The sequence below is a fragment of the Somniosus microcephalus genome, chromosome 26 (assembly GCF_052327205.1).
Source record: "Somniosus microcephalus isolate GS21.2 chromosome 26, FLI_Smic_1.0, whole genome shotgun sequence".
In the NCBI taxonomy this organism is placed as follows: Eukaryota; Metazoa; Chordata; class Chondrichthyes; order Squaliformes; family Somniosidae; genus Somniosus; species Somniosus microcephalus.
Window position 1 is genome coordinate 345,015 of NC_141012.1, and position 20,633 is coordinate 365,647.

The 20,633-nt window shown below is 47.1% G+C and overlaps 1 protein-coding gene across 1 annotated transcript in view; it reads left to right on the forward strand.

The window, feature by feature from the left end:
• LOC147100180 (glutamate receptor ionotropic, kainate 4-like) overlaps positions 1-20,633 on the forward strand; it is a 336,084-nt gene that overhangs the window by 140,531 nt on the left and 174,920 nt on the right. Inside the window, exons 7-9 of the mRNA XM_085967594.1 lie at positions 2,887-2,984; positions 7,717-7,882; positions 14,152-14,330. Of these exons, the coding sequence (XP_085823720.1) occupies positions 2,887-2,984; positions 7,717-7,882; positions 14,152-14,330 (443 nt within the window). The remainder of the gene's footprint in view (positions 1-2,886; positions 2,985-7,716; positions 7,883-14,151; positions 14,331-20,633) is intronic.

A 20,633-nucleotide genomic window follows, 5' to 3' on the forward strand; every position in this document is an offset into this window, starting at 1 on the left:
GGGTTACAGGCTGTGGCAAGTGCAATGGCGGAGTGGCAGTGGTGGGTACCCTGTTCCCCAACATTAGTGTCCTAACAGAAGTGTGGAGTGCTTTAGGGCTCCGTTCACCTCTAGGGGCACTGGAGATTAATTTCCAGGTTGCCGGCGATAATTTGCGCCGAGGGCTAAATTATGCGGCCAGCTGATATTAGTGCCCCAAAATAAGCAATACCGAATTTTTCCCCAATGATCATCTGGGGGAGACATGCATGGAATCCATCTCTAAACCAAGCCACTGAGAAATCCAAACAGATAGAATTGCTGTTTGCTCGCTATGGAGTGAACACTTTTCCCCAAAGGGAGATATCCTACTTACCTAACTCCTGATAGTTAGGGTGCAGATTGGCGAGAGGCCAGGCTTAGTGTGCCCAGGGTTATTGCTGGAGCTTAACCAACTAAAACCGTGCAGCCTACCAACATAGAGCTCTGGTAAGCTTCCTGCTGCTTGTCCAGCCAGGAGCACTCTACCTATTATCTGGAGACAAATGGGAATAATGACAGCCCCTAATGACAAGCCTATTCTTCCGGGTTCCAACAGTCTTGCTTTATGCTCAAACCAAGTGTGTAGTAAGTTTTATTACATCAATTTAATCAACTTGTTTCAGAACATGGAGGTCTAGTTGTACTTCACTAGTTCCTTGTCTTACAAAATGTCCTGGAAAGCTGGGCCCACGCCCAAGTATTTATACTCCTTGGACGGCGCCACCAGCTGGCCGTCCAGCGTTATTTCATGAGTAGTTTCTTGATGATGATGAGATTTATAACATTCTTCCTGCCTAAAAGATTTAGAAGTCCGACGACTTCCTCTTAACGGATTAGGCGGACCACGAATAGCCGCAGTCTTTTAGGCAGGCATTTTCTGTTGTTATCATCAAGAAACTACTCATGAAATAACGCTGGACGGCCAGCTGGTGGCGCCGTCCAAGGAGTATAAATACTCGGGTGTGGGCCCAGCTTTCCAGGGACATTTTGTAAGACAGGAACTAGTGAAGTACAACTAGACCTCCATGTTCTGAAACAAGTTGATTAAAGCCTTGCTTTATGCTCAAACCAAGTGTGTAGTGAGTTTTATTACGTCAGCTGCTTTGTCCTGGATGATGTCGAGCTTCTTGAGTGTTGTTGGAGCTGCACTCATCCAGGCAAGTGGAGAATATTCCATCACACTCCTAACTTTACATGTGTTAGTATCATAAAAATGTCCAGCATTGTATGTTGGTGTGGTACAGGACTGTAAAAGGGACCAGAATAATGGGCTACTTCACAGGCTGATAACACAGGGATACTTTGCTCCCATGCCCTAAAATGCAGATCAAAAAATCATTGAAAGCATTAACTCTGTCACTTATGTTCTTAGTGTTGGACTTTTTTCAGCCTTGAATACAATGAGTAACGAATGTCAAGATATTAATGAAAACTCTATCTTTATTTAGCTGCAATGTGACTCTTAACACAAATGGATCCTACTTACCTGATTATTAAAATAAGAGCAGAAAGTGCAAAAAATACATCGCAGTCTTGTCAGCATCTGTAAAGAGAAAAGACAGATTATGATATTTCAGATCTGTAATTCATCAGAATTGCTGATGTAGGGTACATCCCCAAAATGTCATAACATGTCTCTTCCCATCACTGATGCTGACTAATCTGTGTAATTCCAACATTTTCTGTTTCTATTTCAGATTTCCAGGATTTGCTGTTTTACCCTTTTTATTCCATTTATTGTCTTAATAGGCAACATTTTGATAGGGTCCATTTTGATTAATCACCTTGTCCTTTCCTGGTGCCATCTGTAGGCAGATGTGATGCTGATAATGGGTGCAACAAAGTGGAAGAATGTTTAATTCCTGAAGATTGACATCTCTCACTTCAATCAACAGAAAATTCACTAATAAATCTATTCCTGATCTTATCAGCTGCCTGGTATATAAGGCTCCCAAGACCATCAGTAAATACGAACTTGGATACATCCTGTCCTCCCCCACCCTATAAGATGGGAAATGGATTCACCGGCCAGCCTAATAACACCAGCTGGGAAAAACACCGGCACTTATGTGGCATACATTTTATCATCCACATGTCACCCCATGTTATCTGCCACATGTCACCCCATGTTATCTGCCACATGTCAACCCAAGTCTGGTTGTTACCTAGGTCCTACTGTAGGGTGGCTTGGGCTGCTTCATTGTTGGAAGGGTTGCGAATGGAGCTGAATGCTGTAGAACCATCAGTAAACAGCCACACCCCTGACCTTATGATGGAGGAGAGATCATTGATGAAGCAGTCGAAGGTGGCTGGGCCTAGGACATTTCCGAGGAACACCTGCAGCGATGTCCTGGGGCTGCGATGATTGGTCTCCAAAAACCACAACCATCTTCCTTTATAACTCCAGCCACTGCAGGTTTTCCCTTTTACCCCTTGGTTTAACCTTGGTTTTGCTCAGGGAACTTGTGCTCTGTTGCGCATTCACTAGTTCCTGTGAAATGACTCTCCCTTCATTCTGCTTCCAGCCCTCCCTGATGGAGGAAGTCTTGTTGTGGTCCTGAAAAGGAAATTTCCAGGCAAGAGAAGACTAATCTTAAAGTTTATAAAAATTTAAGAAATTATTTTTTTTAATCAATTTCAAACATGAAATGAAAACGTTCATATATTGTATTGTGATTATATCTTGAGTTTAAAGTGTCGCAATATATTGTTCCTTTTGGAATATATATATTTAAAATTCCTTTGAAGAGATGGGAGTGCAGAATTCTGTGTTTAGCTGATGACAGTCCTGGAACTGTAAGCAGTTAGCCAGTGGCTGTGCTACCAGAGTGACTGACTTTTAACTGAAATCTCTCTTTTCTGCAGCTTGTCAGATTCTCCCAAAGGGGGTTGTGGCAATCCTGGGCCCTTCTTCAAGTCCAGCATCAGCCTCTATTATCAGCCACATCTGCGGCGAGAAAGAGGTAACATTGATATTTATAATAAACAGGTGATATCCAATACAACTGCTCATAGGAACACAACAGGAGGAGGCCATTCAGCCTGCTCTGCCATTCAATCAGATCATGGCTGATCTGTTCCTCAATTCCATTTAACCGCCTTTGCTCCATATCCCTGACCCAACAAAAATCTATCTATCTCAACAACAACAACTTGCATTTATATAATGCCTTTAACATAGTAAAAATGTCCCAAGGCGCTTCACAAGAGCATAATCAGACAAACTTTGTCAGGAGCCAGACAAGGACAGATACGCTAAAGCTTGGTCAAAGAGGTAGGTTTTAAGGAGTGACTTAAAGGAGGAGAGAGAAGTAGAGAGGCAGAGAGATTAGGGAGGGAATTCCAGAGCTTGGGACCCAGGCAGCTGAAGGCACAGCCACCAATGGTTGAGCGGTTGTGCAAGAGGCCAGAATTGGAGGAGCGCAGCTATCTCGGGGGGTTGTAGGGCTGGAGGAGATTACAGAGATAGGGAGGGGTGAGGCCATGGAGGGATTTGAACACAAGGATGAAAATTTTAAAATTGAGACGTTAGTGGACTGGGAGCCAATGTAGGTCAGCGAGCACAGGGGTGATGGGTGAACGAGATTTGGTGCAAGTTAGGATATGGGAAGCAGTTTGGATGAGCTCAAGTTTAAGGAAGGTGGGAGGGCAGCCAGGTGAGCGTTGGAATAGTCGAGTCTAGAGGTAACAAAGGCATGGATGAGGGTTTCCGCAGCTGTTGAGCTGAGGCAGGGGCGGAGATGGGCGATATTACAGATGTGGAAGTAGGCAGTCTTGGTGATGGAGAGGTGATGGGCTCGGAAGCTCAGCTCATAGGATGCCAAGGTTGCGAACGGTCTGCCTTTAACAGTGGCCAGGGAGAGGGATGAAGTCGGTAACTGGGTAATGGAGTTTATGGTGGGGACCAAAGACAATGGCCGGAGTTTTCCTTATCTTGGCTAGTCTGGTGCGGGCGGTGCCCGTGGCAGATCGCGACCCCACTGCTGGCTTCATTCCGCTGTAGAAAATGAACTTACCTTAATGGGGCCTATTAAGCCCGCCCAGCGCGTTACCCGGCCCAATTAGATGGAGCGGGTCTGGTGACGTCATTCATGACGCGTTTTCAGCCGAGATCCTTAAAGGGACCATGGCCACATTAAATTTTAAGTTTAATCTAACATAGTGGGTGTTGAATTCTTACTGCACAATAATATAATAAAAGTTATATATGAGTGACAAAAAAATATTTAAATAATATTATCATTAACTAATATGACTCCATCTACAAATACAATCAAGAACATAATTTAAAAAGTACATTAATTGGGAAGTTATTGGTGCTTTAGTCACAAATCTATAGACTTTTGTATCAGTAACTGGTACAAATAAAAGGTGCATGTATAAGTAATACATAAAATTAAGCAGATTTTAAATGTAGTTGTAAAGGGGTGGATTTACAATCTTATGCAAGTTCAGCGAAAGCGCTGCAGAATCCCTGACAAACAGTGCAAGTGGTGCTTACAATGTGTTTCTGGGATTTCTGCAGCTCTTCCATTGAAGTTAACAATGGACAAGTGAGAGAACCTCTGCAGAAATTCACCCTAAAATCTCAGACTGAAAAATGTAATTAGTTATATTCAGGGACTGAAAGCAAATTGAACCAGTGGAGTAAGTGATGAGAATGAAATTGTTGCGGTTGATGACTTGATTTAATGTGTAACTGGACAATCACAGTATACTGTGAAAAAAACCTGACCAGAAATGACACAAAAATGTATTTAAATGGTTAATGTCATTTTTTATACTGCAGACCAATTCACTGCAATTACTGGTCAGTTGGAAGGCAACAGCCAAGAATGGCCAGTGAAAAATGTATTTCCCTCACCATCCAGGGTAGGATGGGAGCTTTCAGCACTTACACCCTTTCAGGAATTTCTGAATTAACATTTACCAGTAGCTTTTCAAGTAGAACAGAATCTCCATCAATCTGTTAGCTGATGTAATCTACAAGTTTTTATTTGGGTTTGTTTTCCATGCTGTCATCTAATCAGCTGGAGCAATGGCCACGGAACTCCCGCCTCAGGTTGACAGATGTGTTTCCCGAGCTGTGTGAATCCTGTGGCCATGCAGGAAAAATTAAAAAGTATGGGGGAAAAGGCTCTTAAGTGCCTGTAAAGTACCTCATAATGATTTCAATTGGGTCCCCAGTCGCTGCAGGTCGGGTTGGCTCCACAATGACAGACGCGCCTGTGGGAAAGGCACGTGGGAGCAAGATGACAGCAGGTTCCCGACCCGCTGTCAAAAAGAACAACTTTCCCACCTGACCCGCCACCGATCACACCCGCTATCACCACGGAAAATTCAGCCCAATGGCTTCGGTCTTCCCAATATTTAATTGGAGGAAATTTCTGCTCATCCAATATTGGATATCAGAAAAGCAGCATGACAAATCAGAGGCAGTGTAGGGGTTGACAGAGGTGGTGGTGAGGTAGAGCTGGGTGTCGTCAGCGTACATGTGGAACCTGACATTGTGTTTTCGGATGATATCACTGAGGGGCAGCATGTAGATGAGAAATAGGAGCTGGGGGTAAGGATAGATCCTTGGGGGACACCATAGGTAATGGTGCAGGAGCGGGAAGAGGAGCCATTGCAGGCATTCTCAGGCTGCGACTGGATAGATAAGAATGGAACTAGGCGCGTGCAGTGCCACCCAGCTGAACCACGGTGGAGAGGCGTTGTAAGAGGATGGTGTGGTCAACCATGTTAAAGACTGCATACAGGTCGAGAGACTGAGGAGGGATTGTTTACCGACTTTATTTAATATCCCGGAGTGCAAACCATCAGGTCCTGGGAATTTGTCAATCTTTAATCTCATTAGTGTCTCCATTACAATCCTTTTAACTTATATTGAATCTAGTTAGTTCCTTCCATTGATTTATATTTAACTTTCCTTGTATCTCTGGTACTTTATCCTCATCCTCTACCGTGAAGACCCATACAAAGTAGGTATTTAGTAAGTCTGCCATTTTCCGATTTCCAATTACAATATCACCTGTGCCTGTCATTAAGGGGCCCACATTACTCTTAGCCACTCTCTTTCTCTTAATATACTTGTAAAAACCTTTAGTATTGTCCTTGATACCCTTTGCAAGCTTTTGTCGTATTCCCTTTTTGCAGCTCTAATCACTTTCTTTGCATCCCTTTGCTGTTCTTCATATCACTCCCAGTCCGCAGGATCACTACTGCCTTCGTATAAGCCTTTTCTTTTAGTTATATACTATCTCTCACTTCCCTTGTTGACCAAGGTTGTTTAATGACAGACGTGCAGTTAGAATTGCCTCCATAGTCGTAAAAAAGCTCACTTCTTACGCTGGGAAATATGCCACAACTTGAAAACTGATCTAGCTTCTCTGCTGCTTAGCTCATTTAAAGGGTTAAAATTTCGATTGTCCCCAAAAACTGGCACAAGGATTGCAATGCGCGATCAACCCCCACCCGTTCAAAGTAACGCAGGCAGCACAGAAAATTCGATTTGCGGGGTCGGCATGGTCTGGGATCCAGAGGGGGTTGGAGGATCAGCAGGGGATCGGGGATCGGGAAGGGTTTGGAGGATCGGCATGGGCTAAGTCGGGGATTGACGGGGGGGGGTCAGGGCCGCGGAGGGTTGACGGGGGGCAGGCGGGGGTGGCGGTGGGGGGGGAGAGAGGATCAGGGCTGGCCACCGGAGGATTGTGGCCAGTCTCAGCATCATTGATGGGGTGGGCGGTGGTGGCCTGGGAAGGTGATCGGAGGACTCATAGTGGGGTCTCTGAACGCGGAGGATGGGTTAGGTAGGGGCCCTGAATCCAGGAGGTAGTTATAAAGCCGCTTACCTCCTGGATGCACCAGTCCTCGCCTCAGTTTAACTGTCGGGTTTCACGAACTGTGTGAAACCCGTCCACAGGCAGTTAAACACAAAGTGGAGGTGAAAAAAGAGGCTACCAGCATCATTACAATATTTAAATTGAGGTACTGCTTCCTGGGAGCGGGTTGGTCACCCGTCACCACCCCCCCCCGCCACCACCCCCCCCCCCCCGTTAAAACTGGAAGTGGGTGGGTTGGAGGCGGGATCAGGTCGGGAATCCCATTTTTAACAATTTAACTGCCCCCACGCTCCAAACCCACCCGTGTTTTTAGGGGGAAATTCCAGCCTATATTTTTTAAAAGTCTGTTCATAATTATTTCATGTGAGAGACTCAATCTTTGTTTTGCTCCATATGACATTTTTAAAAAGTCAGAATAAAAGGAGCTTCTTCACTTCCTGGTTCACTGTCTTTGAGAATTCTGCATTCTAATTAGCTACTTGTTGACGTCACAGCAGATCACGCTATGAAATTTCCACTAAACTACACTGATCTCAATTGAACGTCGAAAAAGCCAAACTTCTCGCCATCTCTGTGGGCAGCTTTCTTCGGGGCCGGCGGCGAACACCTTTGCTTTGCTCCTGACCGCAAATTACAGGCCATTGGCTCTGTTAACCAGTATGCATTAAAATCAATTGGATAAAGGGAACATTCTACTCACCTGAAGGGAGTACCCACTGGTGGGAATTAAATGATTTGGGTGTGTCCAACATAAGAGAGGAAACTGAATACTACAGTGTTCTATAGGTGACCAATTAGCTGTTTAATGTAATTTGTTCATCACTCTGACCGGCTTCTCTCTTCTTTGATGCAGGTCCCTCATGTGAAAGTAGCCGCTGAAGAAATTCCTAAATTGCAGTATTTGAGGTTCACAGCATTAAATCTGCACCCAAGTAACACGGACATCAGCTTGGCTATTGCCAGCGTCTTAAACTTCTTCAACAGGACCATGGCATGTCTGATCTGTGCCAAAGCTGAATGTAAGAACAGCAAAGGCAATCACTGCATGTGAAAATAAGAATCTTAGCTATCTCAAACACTCTAACACCCGGGTGAAAGATCCCTCTTTAAAACAACTTCTTCTACCCAATGTTTGAAGGAAATTTCTGCTAAATTTTAGTTCACTTGCTGACGTGCAGTCAGAAATGAGATCAGTCATTGAAGGTGTAAAAGTAGATTGGTCAGGGGCAAGTCACTGGTGTCTCGCTGTGTGTTGCTCATGAATACCAGTGTAACAATGGAACAGCGAGGAGAGGGGAAAGGCAGGCAGCTGATCATTGCTTTGAAGAGACAAGTGTGAGGGGCTGCTTTAGAGGTTTGGGAGAGCAGAGGAAATGACAAGTTGACCCTCTCACTGCATTGTAACCCCTCAGTAGCTAATCATGTTTGCCTAACCGGTCAGTGACTGAATAAATTAACACTCCCTCACTGCACCATATCCCAAATCTATCCTTGTGTAAGATCGCAGAAAGATTATCATTCACTCACATTTCTACCCTTGTGAGTGACTGTCTGCACCCTTCACAAAAAGTGAAATTCGTTTAGAATTAATTTCAGGCATTGTAATTACATGAACAACAGGGCTAAAGCTTGCCCCAGGGATTTTCAAACTGAACTGTAGAGTGTTTAATTAGAGTAGGTGGACTCTCGGTCCTTTGAGCGCTGTTCTGAGTATTAATCATTTTGGAATATGTGTTGGTGTTAAGGAGCTCACTGTTTGTGGTTTATTTGTACTATTAGGGTATTGCTCACTGACCTCGAATTTTATCCTCATTTCACTCAGAAGATGCAAAGCTGAGATCTAGGATATCTATCCACCACCACTTGGAATAAGTTGCAGAATATGCAAACTAGCTGGTTATCTGAACATTGGAAAAAATCAGACCATCAGACCAGTTCACAGAATAGAACGAGGCTCCTCGGCCAATTTGGTTGGTTTTCAACCGACTTCTCACCTGAAGAACGGTGACAGGGGGCCGGGCGGGGGGGGGGCAGTCCATTGATGGGGTGGGTGCCCTCCTGATGCTGTTTGCAAACAGGCCTGGAAAAGCTAAGCTACTGCCTGCTTGTTTCTGATGGCGAGCAGCTCACAGTTGCACATTGTGGGATATGAAAGGAACCACTGCTGGTTTATGGATCCAGGAGGAGCCGTAGGTCCGGTCCATGTCCAACAACCTCCGTGCTCGACACCCCCCTATCCCCTCCCCCCTGCCCACCCCCCCGGCCTCCCCAGGCCTGACCTGTCAGTTGGCCCATTTTGTGCCCTCCCAGATCCAGGGATCTGCCATTGGATCGCACTTGGTGCAATGCAGCTCACTGGCAGCATTCAAATAAAGCCACAACCCGAAAATAGTTTGCATCTCCTGACACCAATGTCCCGCCTGTTTTGCACAGTAGTTTGTGCCGATCCACTCCAATCCAGGCCTTCCGACCCCACTGCTGGAGTGATCATGTGCATGATGCAGACCGCCGTCAAGCTCTGCACGAAAGGCAGCACCGAACCCTTCTTCAAGAGAATGTTTGTGGTATTTGGAGAGCTCACATACATGGCAACAAGCTCTGGACAAAGTGTTTGTGGTAAAAAGACACAATAACCCTCATGAGCCTATTGAAGTGTAACCCGGTATTAGAGAGAGAGATGAATCTGCCTTGATTCCTGATGGTCATTGGATCACATCATCACAGAGACTTTGAACCTGAACCACTTCCCAGCAGTAAACTCCTGAATCTCCTCTTTAAGATCAGCTTGGTTTTGCTTTCCCCTCACTTGTTTCTTCCACAGAATTATGGCCTTCCAACACCAGCACCACTGCCCCCCACGCCCCCTCCACCACCCACCTGATCTCCGACCCCCTTCGATCCTGGCCTTCCGACACCCCTTGATCCCAGCCTCCTGACCACTCCCCCCAATCCCAGCCTCTGATTCCTTCCCTCGCCTCTGCTCCCTGGCTGCAGGCCTACCCGCCCGACAGCCAGTCAGCCTCTCAATCGGGCTGTGGGGGGGAAAGAAAGCCCTGCCGTTAAATTCGCTGGGCCTGAGGGAAACCCGAGCTCCCGGGTTTCCCGACCGCAATCCAGCACCACTGCATTAAATCTGCACCCAAGTAACACGGACATCAGCTTGGCTATTGCCAGCGTCTTAAACTTCTTCAACAGGACCATGGCATGTCTGATCTGTGCCAAAGCTGAATGTAAGAACAGCAAAGGCAATCACTGCATGTGAAAATAAGAATCTTAGCTATCTCAAACACTCTAACACCCGGGTGAAAGATCCCTCTTTAAAACAACTTCTTCTACCCAATGTTTGAAGGAAATTTCTGCTAAATTTTAGTTCACTTGCTGACGTGCAGTCAGAAATGAGATCAGTCATTGAAGGTGTAAAAGTAGATTGGTCAGGGGCAAGTCACTGGTGTCTCGCTGTGTGTTGCTCATGAATACCAGTGTAACAATGGAACAGCGAGGAGAGGGGAAAGGCAGGCAGCTGATCATTGCTTTGAAGAGACAAGTGTGAGGGGCTGCTTTAGAGGTTTGGGAGAGCAGAGGAAATGACAAGTTGACCCTCTCACTGCATTGTAACCCCTCAGTAGCTAATCATGTTTGCCTAACCGGTCAGTGACTGAATAAATTAACACTCCCTCACTGCACCATATCCCAAATCTATCCTTGTGTAAGATCGCAGAAAGATTATCATTCACTCACATTTCTACCCTTGTGAGTGACTGTCTGCACCCTTCACAAAAAGTGAAATTCGTTTAGAATTAATTTCAGGCATTGTAATTACATGAACAACAGGGCTAAAGCTTGCCCCAGGGATTTTCAAACTGAACTGTAGAGTGTTTAATTAGAGTAGGTGGACTCTCGGTCCTTTGAGCGCTGTTCTGAGTATTAATCATTTTGGAATGTGTGTTGGTGTTAAGGAGCTCACTGTTTGTGGTTTATTTGTACTATTAGGGTATTGCTCACTGACCTCGAATTTTATCCTCATTTCACTCAGAAGATGCAAAGCTGAGATCTAGGATATCTATCCACCACCACTTGGAATAAGTTGCAGAATATGCAAACTAGCTGGTTATCTGAACATTGGAAAAAATCAGACCATCAGACCAGTTCACAGAATAGAACGAGGCTCCTCGGCCAATTTGGTTGGTTTTCAACCGACTTCTCACCTGAAGAACGGTGACAGGGGGCCGGGCGGGGGGGGGGGCAGTCCATTGATGGGGTGGGTGCCCTCCTGATGCTGTTTGCAAACAGGCCTGGAAAAGCTAAGCTACTGCCTGCTTGTTTCTGATGGCGAGCAGCTCACAGTTGCACATTGTGGGATATGAAAGGAACCACTGCTGGTTTATGGATCCAGGAGGAGCCGTAGGTCCGGTCCATGTCCAACAACCTCCGTGCTCGACACCCCCCTATCCCCTCCCCCCTGCCCACCCCCCCGGCCTCCCCAGGCCTGACCTGTCAGTTGGCCCATTTTGTGCCCTCCCAGATCCAGGGATCTGCCATTGGATCGCACTTGGTGCAATGCAGCTCACTGGCAGCATTCAAATAAAGCCACAACCCGAAAATAGTTTGCATCTCCTGACACCAATGTCCCGCCTGTTTTGCACAGTAGTTTGTGCCGATCCACTCCAATCCAGGCCTTCCGACCCCACTGCTGGAGTGATCATGTGCATGATGCAGACCGCCGTCAAGCTCTGCACGAAAGGCAGCACCGAACCCTTCTTCAAGAGAATGTTTGTGGTATTTGGAGAGCTCACATACATGGCAACAAGCTCTGGACAAAGTGTTTGTGGTAAAAAGACACAATAACCCTCATGAGCCTATTGAAGTGTAACCCGGTATTAGAGAGAGAGATGAATCTGCCTTGATTCCTGATGGTCATTGGATCACATCATCACAGAGACTTTGAACCTGAACCACTTCCCAGCAGTAAACTCCTGAATCTCCTCTTTAAGATCAGCTTGGTTTTGCTTTCCCCTCACTTGTTTCTTCCACAGAATTATGGCCTTCCAACACCAGCACCACTGCCCCCCACGCCCCCTCCACCACCCACCTGATCTCCGACCCCCTTCGATCCTGGCCTTCCGACACCCCTTGATCCCAGCCTCCTGACCACTCCCCCCAATCCCAGCCTCTGATTCCTTCCCTCGCCTCTGCTCCCTGGCTGCAGGCCTACCCGCCCGACAGCCAGTCAGCCTCTCAATCGGGCTGTGGGGGGGAAAGAAAGCCCTGCCGTTAAATTCGCTGGGCCTGAGGGAAACCCGAGCTCCCGGGTTTCCCGACCGCAATCCAGCACCACTGCGCCCCCACCCCACCCACCACCCCCCTCCCCACCCGCCGCCCTGCTCCCCACCAACCTTCAAGTTAAAATCCTGTCCCATGGTGTATTACCTCATGCTTATCCACAATGAATTATATCTGCCGCTTCTCTGTCTATTCCCCTAATCTGTCTATATCTCTTTCCTGGGAGCACAAACTTGTGTTTCTTTGCCAGTCTCTGGCACTTCAGATTTGACAGGTTCCCACCTGGGGATGCGTCATGGGATGAAGGTCATGACCTAAGTGCTCAGCTCCAACACTGCCCTTTCACCAGACCCCTAATCAAAGGCCTGACCTTACTATTTTTTGGTCTAGAGGATCCAGCATAAAACAGCTGCAGTCGCTCTGGTTATTACACCTTGTATAACAGTGTTTACACATCCTGTGTCTTCTAGTTAGTCAGTGGCATTTATAGAGTGATATAAATGTGAGAAGATATTTCCAGCAAAATCTGAGATCTTGAGATGCCTCTGTGTTGGCCGAAGGATTCGGAAGAAACCAGATTGCAAAGTAAACAAATAATGGACATCAAAAAACAAAAATGCTGGAAATATACAACATCGGTAAAGAGAAAAGACAGGTTAATCTTGGGTCTCCACCTGAAACAGTAACCTGCCTTTTCTCTTTACAGATCCTGACAGACCTGTTGTATATTTCCAGCATTTTCTGTTATTGTTTTAAAGTTAGCTTGAGGATGGAAGGATAGTTCTGGGGAAATGGATCAGGGTCAGCGGACTGAAGCCGGCATTGGGGGAACCGAACCGAATGGTACCAGCAAGGTGCAGGTGTCAAACGATCGCCACACTGCAGCTGGCCAGATGTGGGAGGGCGGGAAATCGACTGGCACCCACTGATCCAGGCCTGGGGAGGGGAGCCAATCCCAGAGTGGGGTCAATGTGGCCATAGTATTTTTGTGGAACAGGGCAGGTCTTGGGTGTCAATGGGGCGGGACAGAAGCCTATCCTCCGATTATCAGCTGCCAGCCACCCATTTTTCAATTGAAAAATGAGTGGCCAGCGGTTGTAAATTGCTCCCAGTGTGTGTACCTGAAACTTCCTTCCTTCATTTTGGTCCCACTGTTCGTGTTAGATAGTTTGAATCAATCAACATGTCGATGGACTGTAGCACCTGAAAAAGCTGAAGCCCTATGTCTATGTTCATCTACGCCCTATATTGTCTTTCTGTTGAGTAAATACTTGCATTCCTATTTTTTCTTATTATTCATGCTGTATTACCTCATCTTATCCACATAATTGTAAGATTGAGCTGAATTGTTTGGTTTATTGAAGTACAGTTGGATTTCTTTCATGCCACATTTGTGGTACTTGATTGTTGGACAATGTGCAAATTCTCTTTTTTTTCAATTTCTGCTTTTACCTTGCATGCTACCTTTCTGATGCAAGTTTCAATGTTGGTGCCCTCATGCATGTGTCAATGTTAAATGCTCTCTGATGCATGTGTCAATGTTAGGGCCTTCGTGCGTGTCTTTGCATGGGAACTCTGCGTGTGTCAGTTCCACTGTTTCTCTCATGTGCATGTCAGTGAAAAGGACAAAATTAAAGCATTTAGAAAGGAAATGAGCAGATTCAACATGACTAAACAACAGATAGCGACATGTTTGGTATGGAGAGAGAAGGCTGATGACTTATACAATTGCACAAGAGTGCAAGACTTTCCTTTCCTTCGTCTTGATATGCTCTTCTCTGACATTTTAATTCATCTCTCTGGCAATCAGGCATTTGTATTTTCCAACATTTTTCATCAAAAGCTTGACCAATTATGATGTTAGGGTTTTATTTTTTTTAACTGAAGCCTTACAGGTAAAACTCCCTGCCGAGGAGCCCAGAAAGATAATTCATTCTGATACATTTTAGATGTGGCTGTGCATATTGATTTGTTCTGGGAAACATCTCACTCCCTAATTTTGCTGCAGGCCTTTTGAATTTGGAGAAGCTATTGCGCCAATTTCTCATTTCCAAGGACACTTTGTCGGTCCGAATGTTGGATCGAAGTCAGGATTCAACGCCACTTCTGAAGGAAATTCGAGATGACAAAATTGCAACAATAATTATTGATGCCAGTACTTCAGTGTCACAATCCATCTTTCATAAGGTATGTTACTGAACTCCATCCAACCAGAGTCTAACAATTAATGAAAGGCCCAGAGAAATTGCTTAATTGCTCCAATTGAGTATTTTTGTTCAGTTACTGACTCATTATTTGTGCTCTAACATGAGACTGCAGACTTGCACACAGTAATCAGACATTGCTGTTTCATACTCTCCTATGTATTAACAAGCATGTACTGAGAGGCAGTGACAATACATTTACAGCACTATCATACTTTGGCTAAACCAAAACCCATCATTTTTTGGAACCTGATTTTCCCCCAAACAATCCCATCTGCTCATCGAAGCTGACAGATAACATTTCAGGCCAACAGGCTGGTGCAAACCAGTTTCTAGGTAGCGTCTGTTGCTACCTCAGTAAAAAAGCGTCAATCACTATCCTTTCTGTCTGAACTACATTCAAAACTTTCTCTCAAAATTGAAAAGACTTTTCCCAACTTATTAAATTGTTTGAAGATGAAGAATACTAGTGGTAACATGTCCAAGAAGGGAAAACTGTGAGCTCTCTCCCTGAATTTTGAAGGTAATTCAGTGAGTAAAATTCCTGTTACATGTCTAGAATATATTCAAATATTTATCTTATGCTCTGCACCAAAGGTCACGCCCAAGATGTTAAACTGAGCTCCTGTCTGCCTGTTCAGGCGGACATTAAAGTTCCCATGGCAGTGTTTGCAAAAGAGGAGTGAGTTTTACAACACTTCTTTCTCAACCAAACGTCACCAAAAGAGATGAACTGATTGTTTATCTCACTTGCTCTGTGGGACCTTGCTGTGCACAAATTGGCTGCCATGTTTGTTTGCAAACAACAGTGCCTTCACTTCAAAAGTCATTATTGGCTGTGAGGCTTTTTAAGACTTCCTGAGAATGTGAAAGATATTAAATGCAAGTTTGTTTCTTTCTAACTTTGTAGAACAGTAATTGTTTTTGATGGGAACATTTTACACAAATCCTCTAGTCTAGGGATGAAATTTCTTTTTATCTTTTATCTGACTGGAGGCGTGGCCATTTTATACTCATATCCTTTAGTTCTGCGCTCACAGTTTAAGTTAAGCAACCAGTGTAAACCTACATTTTCCATAGGCTTACAAAGTGGACTTGAGTATGTAACAGCATATCTAATTCCAAACATTCCACTGACTACAGACACACATGAGTTATGAATGTTTATACCAGCAAAAGCTTCCAGGGACCGACCGGGTGATTCAATAATCACTTACATAACAGCAGAAACTACAACAGAACAGATGTTCATAACAGCAAAGGAGTTTTTGAAATGTGTAATTAACTTAATTACTTTCTATAAAATTAATTTTTTTCAACTAGCTATTCCAAGTAATGTATCTGAGAAAGCAGCTGTACCATTCATAGAGTTTACAGCACAGAAACAGGCCATTCAGCCCTACTGGTCCATGCCGGTGTTTATGCTCCATATGAGGCGACTCTCTATAGCTGGGCCTTTATCAGAGTAAAAGGAGTTCACACTCTCAGTGCGAGCACCACAGTGAACATAACATGACTTTTTGTTGTTCTTTAGAGCTTCAAAGTATGAATTTTGAGGGTCGAACATTGAGTAGAGGCCACTCCCCTCCTGTTCTGCAGAAAACCATGGCAAACCCATTTGTGAATTTTATAGTCATTTATGTGCAAGTGTTTCAGTTTTAATTAAAATAAATAATGTATTTATTTTTGACTCTAATTCCTAAGCTGTTGGAAAATCATCTAAGAAGGTAAAAGGGAATTGATTTTTAAGATCAATTAATCCTCATAGAAGTGAAATTCTTCATTTATTGTTGCCTCTGTCTGTTCTTCTGTTGTGACAGTAGATTGCAATCAGAGTCAGACCAACAGAGGCAGTAAAAGGAGATGATTGGCAGTAAATTTGAGACAATTATGATATGTTCTCTCTGAACTGAAAGGATAAAGAACAAGATGCACCATTTTATTGTAGCATCACTGAGAGAGGCTCCTGCAGCTGTAGGTCTGAGAGTAGCAAATGAACAGAGGAATTATTGTAATTGCTTTACAGAGAAGGCATCTGGCTCTAAAAAGGAAACAGAATACAAAAGCAAAATACTGTGGATGCTGGAAATCTGAAATAAAAACAGAAAATGCTGGAAATACTCAGCAGGTCAGGCAGAATCTGTGGAGAGAGAACATATGAACATACGAATTAGGAGCAGGAGTCGGCCACTCGAGCCTGCTCCGCCATTCAATAAGATCATGGCTGATCTGATTACTCCACATTCCCGCCTACCCCCGATAACCTTTCACCCCCTTGCTTATCAAGAATCGATCTACCTCTGCCTTAAAAATATTCAAAGACTCTGCTTCCACCGCCCTCTGAGGAACAGAGTTCCAAAGACTCACGACCCTCTGTGAGAAAAAATTTCTCCTCATCTCTGCCTTAAATGGGCGACCCCTTATTTTTAAACAGTGACCCCTAGTTCTAGATTCTCCCACAAGAGGAAACATCCTCTCCACATCCACCCTGTCCAGACCCCTCAGGATCTTATATGTTTCAATCAGGTCACCTCTTATTCTTCTAAACTCCAGCGGATACAAGCCTAGCCTGTCCAACCTTTCCTCATAAGACGACCCGCCCATTCCAGGTATTAGTCTAGTAAACCTTCTCTGAACTGCTTCCAATGCATTTACATCCTTCCTTAAATAAGGAGACCAATACTGTACACAGTACTCCAGATGTGGTCTCACCAATGCCCTGTATAACTGTAGCATAACCTCCCTACTTTTGTATTCAATTCCCCTCGCAATAAACAATTTGGCCCAGAAATTCGGGTCCCTACGGGTGAGTACGCACGGGGTACTCACCCGTAGGCCCGATGGAAGTGCCGGTTTCCTGTATGCACTGCGCATGCGCGGGAAACCGGCACTTCCGTTCCCCTGAACAAAGAGGTTCAGAGGTCGAACGCATGCATGGGAGAGGCTGCGCGTGCGCATCAAACTTACGCTTTTTTTACAGGTTTCTCCGGGAAAGTAAGCCTGCAGAAGTTAGAAATGTGAAAAGCAGGCATAAGGCCTGCTTTTTACAAGGTAAGTGGTGAATTAATGAAAATTAAAACATTTTTTGCACAGGTCTATTATTTTTAAATACTTAAAAGCAAGGTAAGTTTATTTTTCGCCCCGTTAGGATATAAAATTATATTTTTCAAAAATTTAAATTATTGTTTAAAATAGTTATTTCATGTAATTTATTGTTTACTAGCTGAAGTGCCCAGCGGTGCCGAGGGATTATTGAGGGCATGTTGTTGTTGGAAGAGAGAGAGAGAGAGCGACTGGGGGGAAGAGAGAGCGCGACTGGGGGGAAGAGAGAGCGCGACTGGGGGAAGAGAGAGAGCGACTGGGGGGAAGAGAGAGAGCGACGGGGGAAGAGAGAGCGCGACTGGGGGGAAGAGAGAGAGCGATTGGGGGGAAGAGAGAGAGCGACGGGGGAAGAGAGAGCGCGACTGGGGGGAAGGGGGGGAAGGGGGGAGGGGAGGGGGGAGGGGGGAAGGGAGGGGAGGGGGATGGGGAGGGGGGAAGGGAGGGGAGGGGGATGGGGAGGGGGGGAAGGGAGGGGAGGGGGATGGGGGGAAGGGAGGGGAGGGGGATGGAGAGGGGGAAGGGAGGGGGAAGGGAGGGGGGGGAGGGGAGGGTAAGGGGGGAGGGGGGGAGGGGGGGAGGGGGAGGGGGGAAGGGGGGGATGAAAAGTGGGGAGGAGGGGGGGAAGAAGGGGAGGAGGAGGGAGGGGGGAGGAGGGAGGAAGAAGGGGAGGAGGAGGGAGGGGGGAAGGGGGGAAGAAGGGGAGGAGGGGGAGGGGGAGGAGGGAGGGAGGGAAGAAGGGGAGGAGGGGGAGGAGGGGGAGGGGGAGGAGGGGGGGTGGAGGTGGGTGGGGGGGAGGAGGAGGGGGGAGGAGGGGGAGGGGGTGGAGGGGGCGGGGGCGAGGAGTAGGGGGGGAGGGGGGGTGGAGGAGGAGGAGGTGGGGAGGAGGGGAGGGGAGGAGGAGGGGGGAGGAAGGGGGGAGGAAGGGAGGAGGAAGGGGAGGGGGGGAGGAGGGGGGGAGGGAGGGGGGAGGGGAGGTAGAGGAGGGGGAGGGGGGGAGGGGAAGGAGGGGAGAAAGGTAGGGGGGAGCCAGCAGGCCCTCTCCCCGCTGCCGGCGATGGGGGGGAAGGGGGAAGGAGGGGGAGCGGGGGGGAAGGGGAAGGAGGGGGAGAGGGGGGGAGAGGGGGGAGTCCCCGAGCCCCGCCCCCGATCTCCCGATGTCCCGCCCCCGATCTACCAATGTCCCGCCCCCCGATCTCCCGATGTCCCGCCCCCCGATCTCCCGATATCCCGCCCCCCGATCTCCCGATGTCCCGAGCCCCGCCTCCCGATGTCCCGAGCCCCGCCCCCCGCCCTCCCGAGGCCCAATCTCACGAGGCCCGATCTCCCGATCCCCGCCCCCGATCTCCCGAGCGCTGCCCCCCGATCTCCCGAGCGCCGATCTCCCGAGGCCCGATCTCCGATCTCCCGAGCCCCGCCCCCCCATCTCCAGAGGCTCGCCCCCCCCGCCCTCCCGATCTCCCGAGGCCCGATCTCAGGAGCCCCGCCACCCCCCCCAGCCCCGATCTGCCGAACCCTGAGCCCCGCCCCCCACCTGAGCCGGCTTCAAGAGCAGAGAGAGAGACACCGCCGCGCAACCTACCGCATGAGGCCAGGCCGGACTCAAGTCGCGCGCGCTGACTCCTGCCCCACCCCGCCTTTACTAAGATGGCAGCGGTGGTGACACTCGGCTCAGGCCCGCCCCCTCCAGCCTTCACAAAGATGGCGGCGATCGCGAGCCGCTTGTTGAGCGCGACGGGTGGTGCCTAGCTCAGGCGTGGCTGGGCAACAGAGGCCCAGGCTTACAGGCCTTGAAAAATGGTGAAAGGTAGGAAAATTCTAGATGTTAGAGAAAAGATTTACAAATTAATTAACTTTTTTTAAAAACAATTTGTGTTTTAAAAGCAACTTTTTTTTTGCTGGAAATCTAGATTTGAAAAGAAACACGCAGAAAGTGGGAAAAAGAAATGAAAAGTTTGGAATCAAGATGGCGGCGACTCACCTCGGTTCAGAATGATAAGGCCCACCCACACACGCACCGATTGGTCAACCGTCAGGTCACTGAACTGTAGGATTGGTCAATCATCACGTCACTCAACTGTAGGATGGCCCGCCCGCACACACAATGAACCCGCCCCCACTCGATGCAAATGAGCGGATAATGAGAGGAATTTTGAATGTTTTTTGGATACGTCGGCACAATTTTTGTCCGACTGTCGGCACAATTTTTGTCGGAGCAAAAAGTAAATACGCCTACAAGAGTCCCCTAATGATGAGCTTTTTTTTGATATAACATATGCGTAGGTACGCTCTATAACTTTTGATTGTATAGCCGGCCAGAGAGAAAGAGAGACAGACAGAAAGACAGACAGAGAGACAGACAGAGAGACAGACAGATAGACATATCCTTTTATATATATAGATTTTAAAAATGTGATGGTTTTTAAAAATTTATTTGAAGGTTTAGTGCTATTTTGGGGCCGCAGTATTTATAAGTCTTGACAGCACTTTGATATACCTATCAATTCGTCCAATAAAAAGCGACGAGTTAGGAACGTAACTAAAGGTTTTTATTGACTAAATAACAGAGCCCACCCTCGTCGACTATCTTTATACCTGGGCAGGTAGGTGGAGCCATGGGCGGAGTCGGAGGTGGTCAGCCCAGGTATAACAGCGCGACAAGAGGCGACCTCGTATCGTGATACAACAGTGATAACGGTGATAACAATACAACAGTGATAACTATAGTGTAACGATAAAAGTGGTTTACCACATTCACCCCTTGTTTAGATTTGAGTCCGGCGGGGTGAAGTGTACTACCAGTTCTGGTATGTCAGTCTGTCCGGAGGCCTCGTAAGCCTCTCCGATCGTCACAGCGGCGGTGCTGCATTATCCGGTGTTAGTGCTGGTGTCTGCGTGGTCGGCGAAGGCTCGTGGGGTTCCGGCATGCCGTCTACCTGGGCTGGAATTGGGGGGGTGGTGGGGGGGGTAAAGGTGGTGTCTCCGGAGTGCCCGAGGGTGCGAGGTCTCGTAAGGAGACAGTGTCCTCCCGCCCGTCTGGGTAAGCCACGTAGGCGTACTGGGGGTTGGCGTGCAGGAGGTTCACCCTCTCGACCAGGGGGTCTGTTTTATGGGCCCTCACGTGCTTTCGCAGCAAGACGGGCCCCGGAGAGGTCAGCCAGGTTGGTAGAGTGGTTCCCGTAGTCGA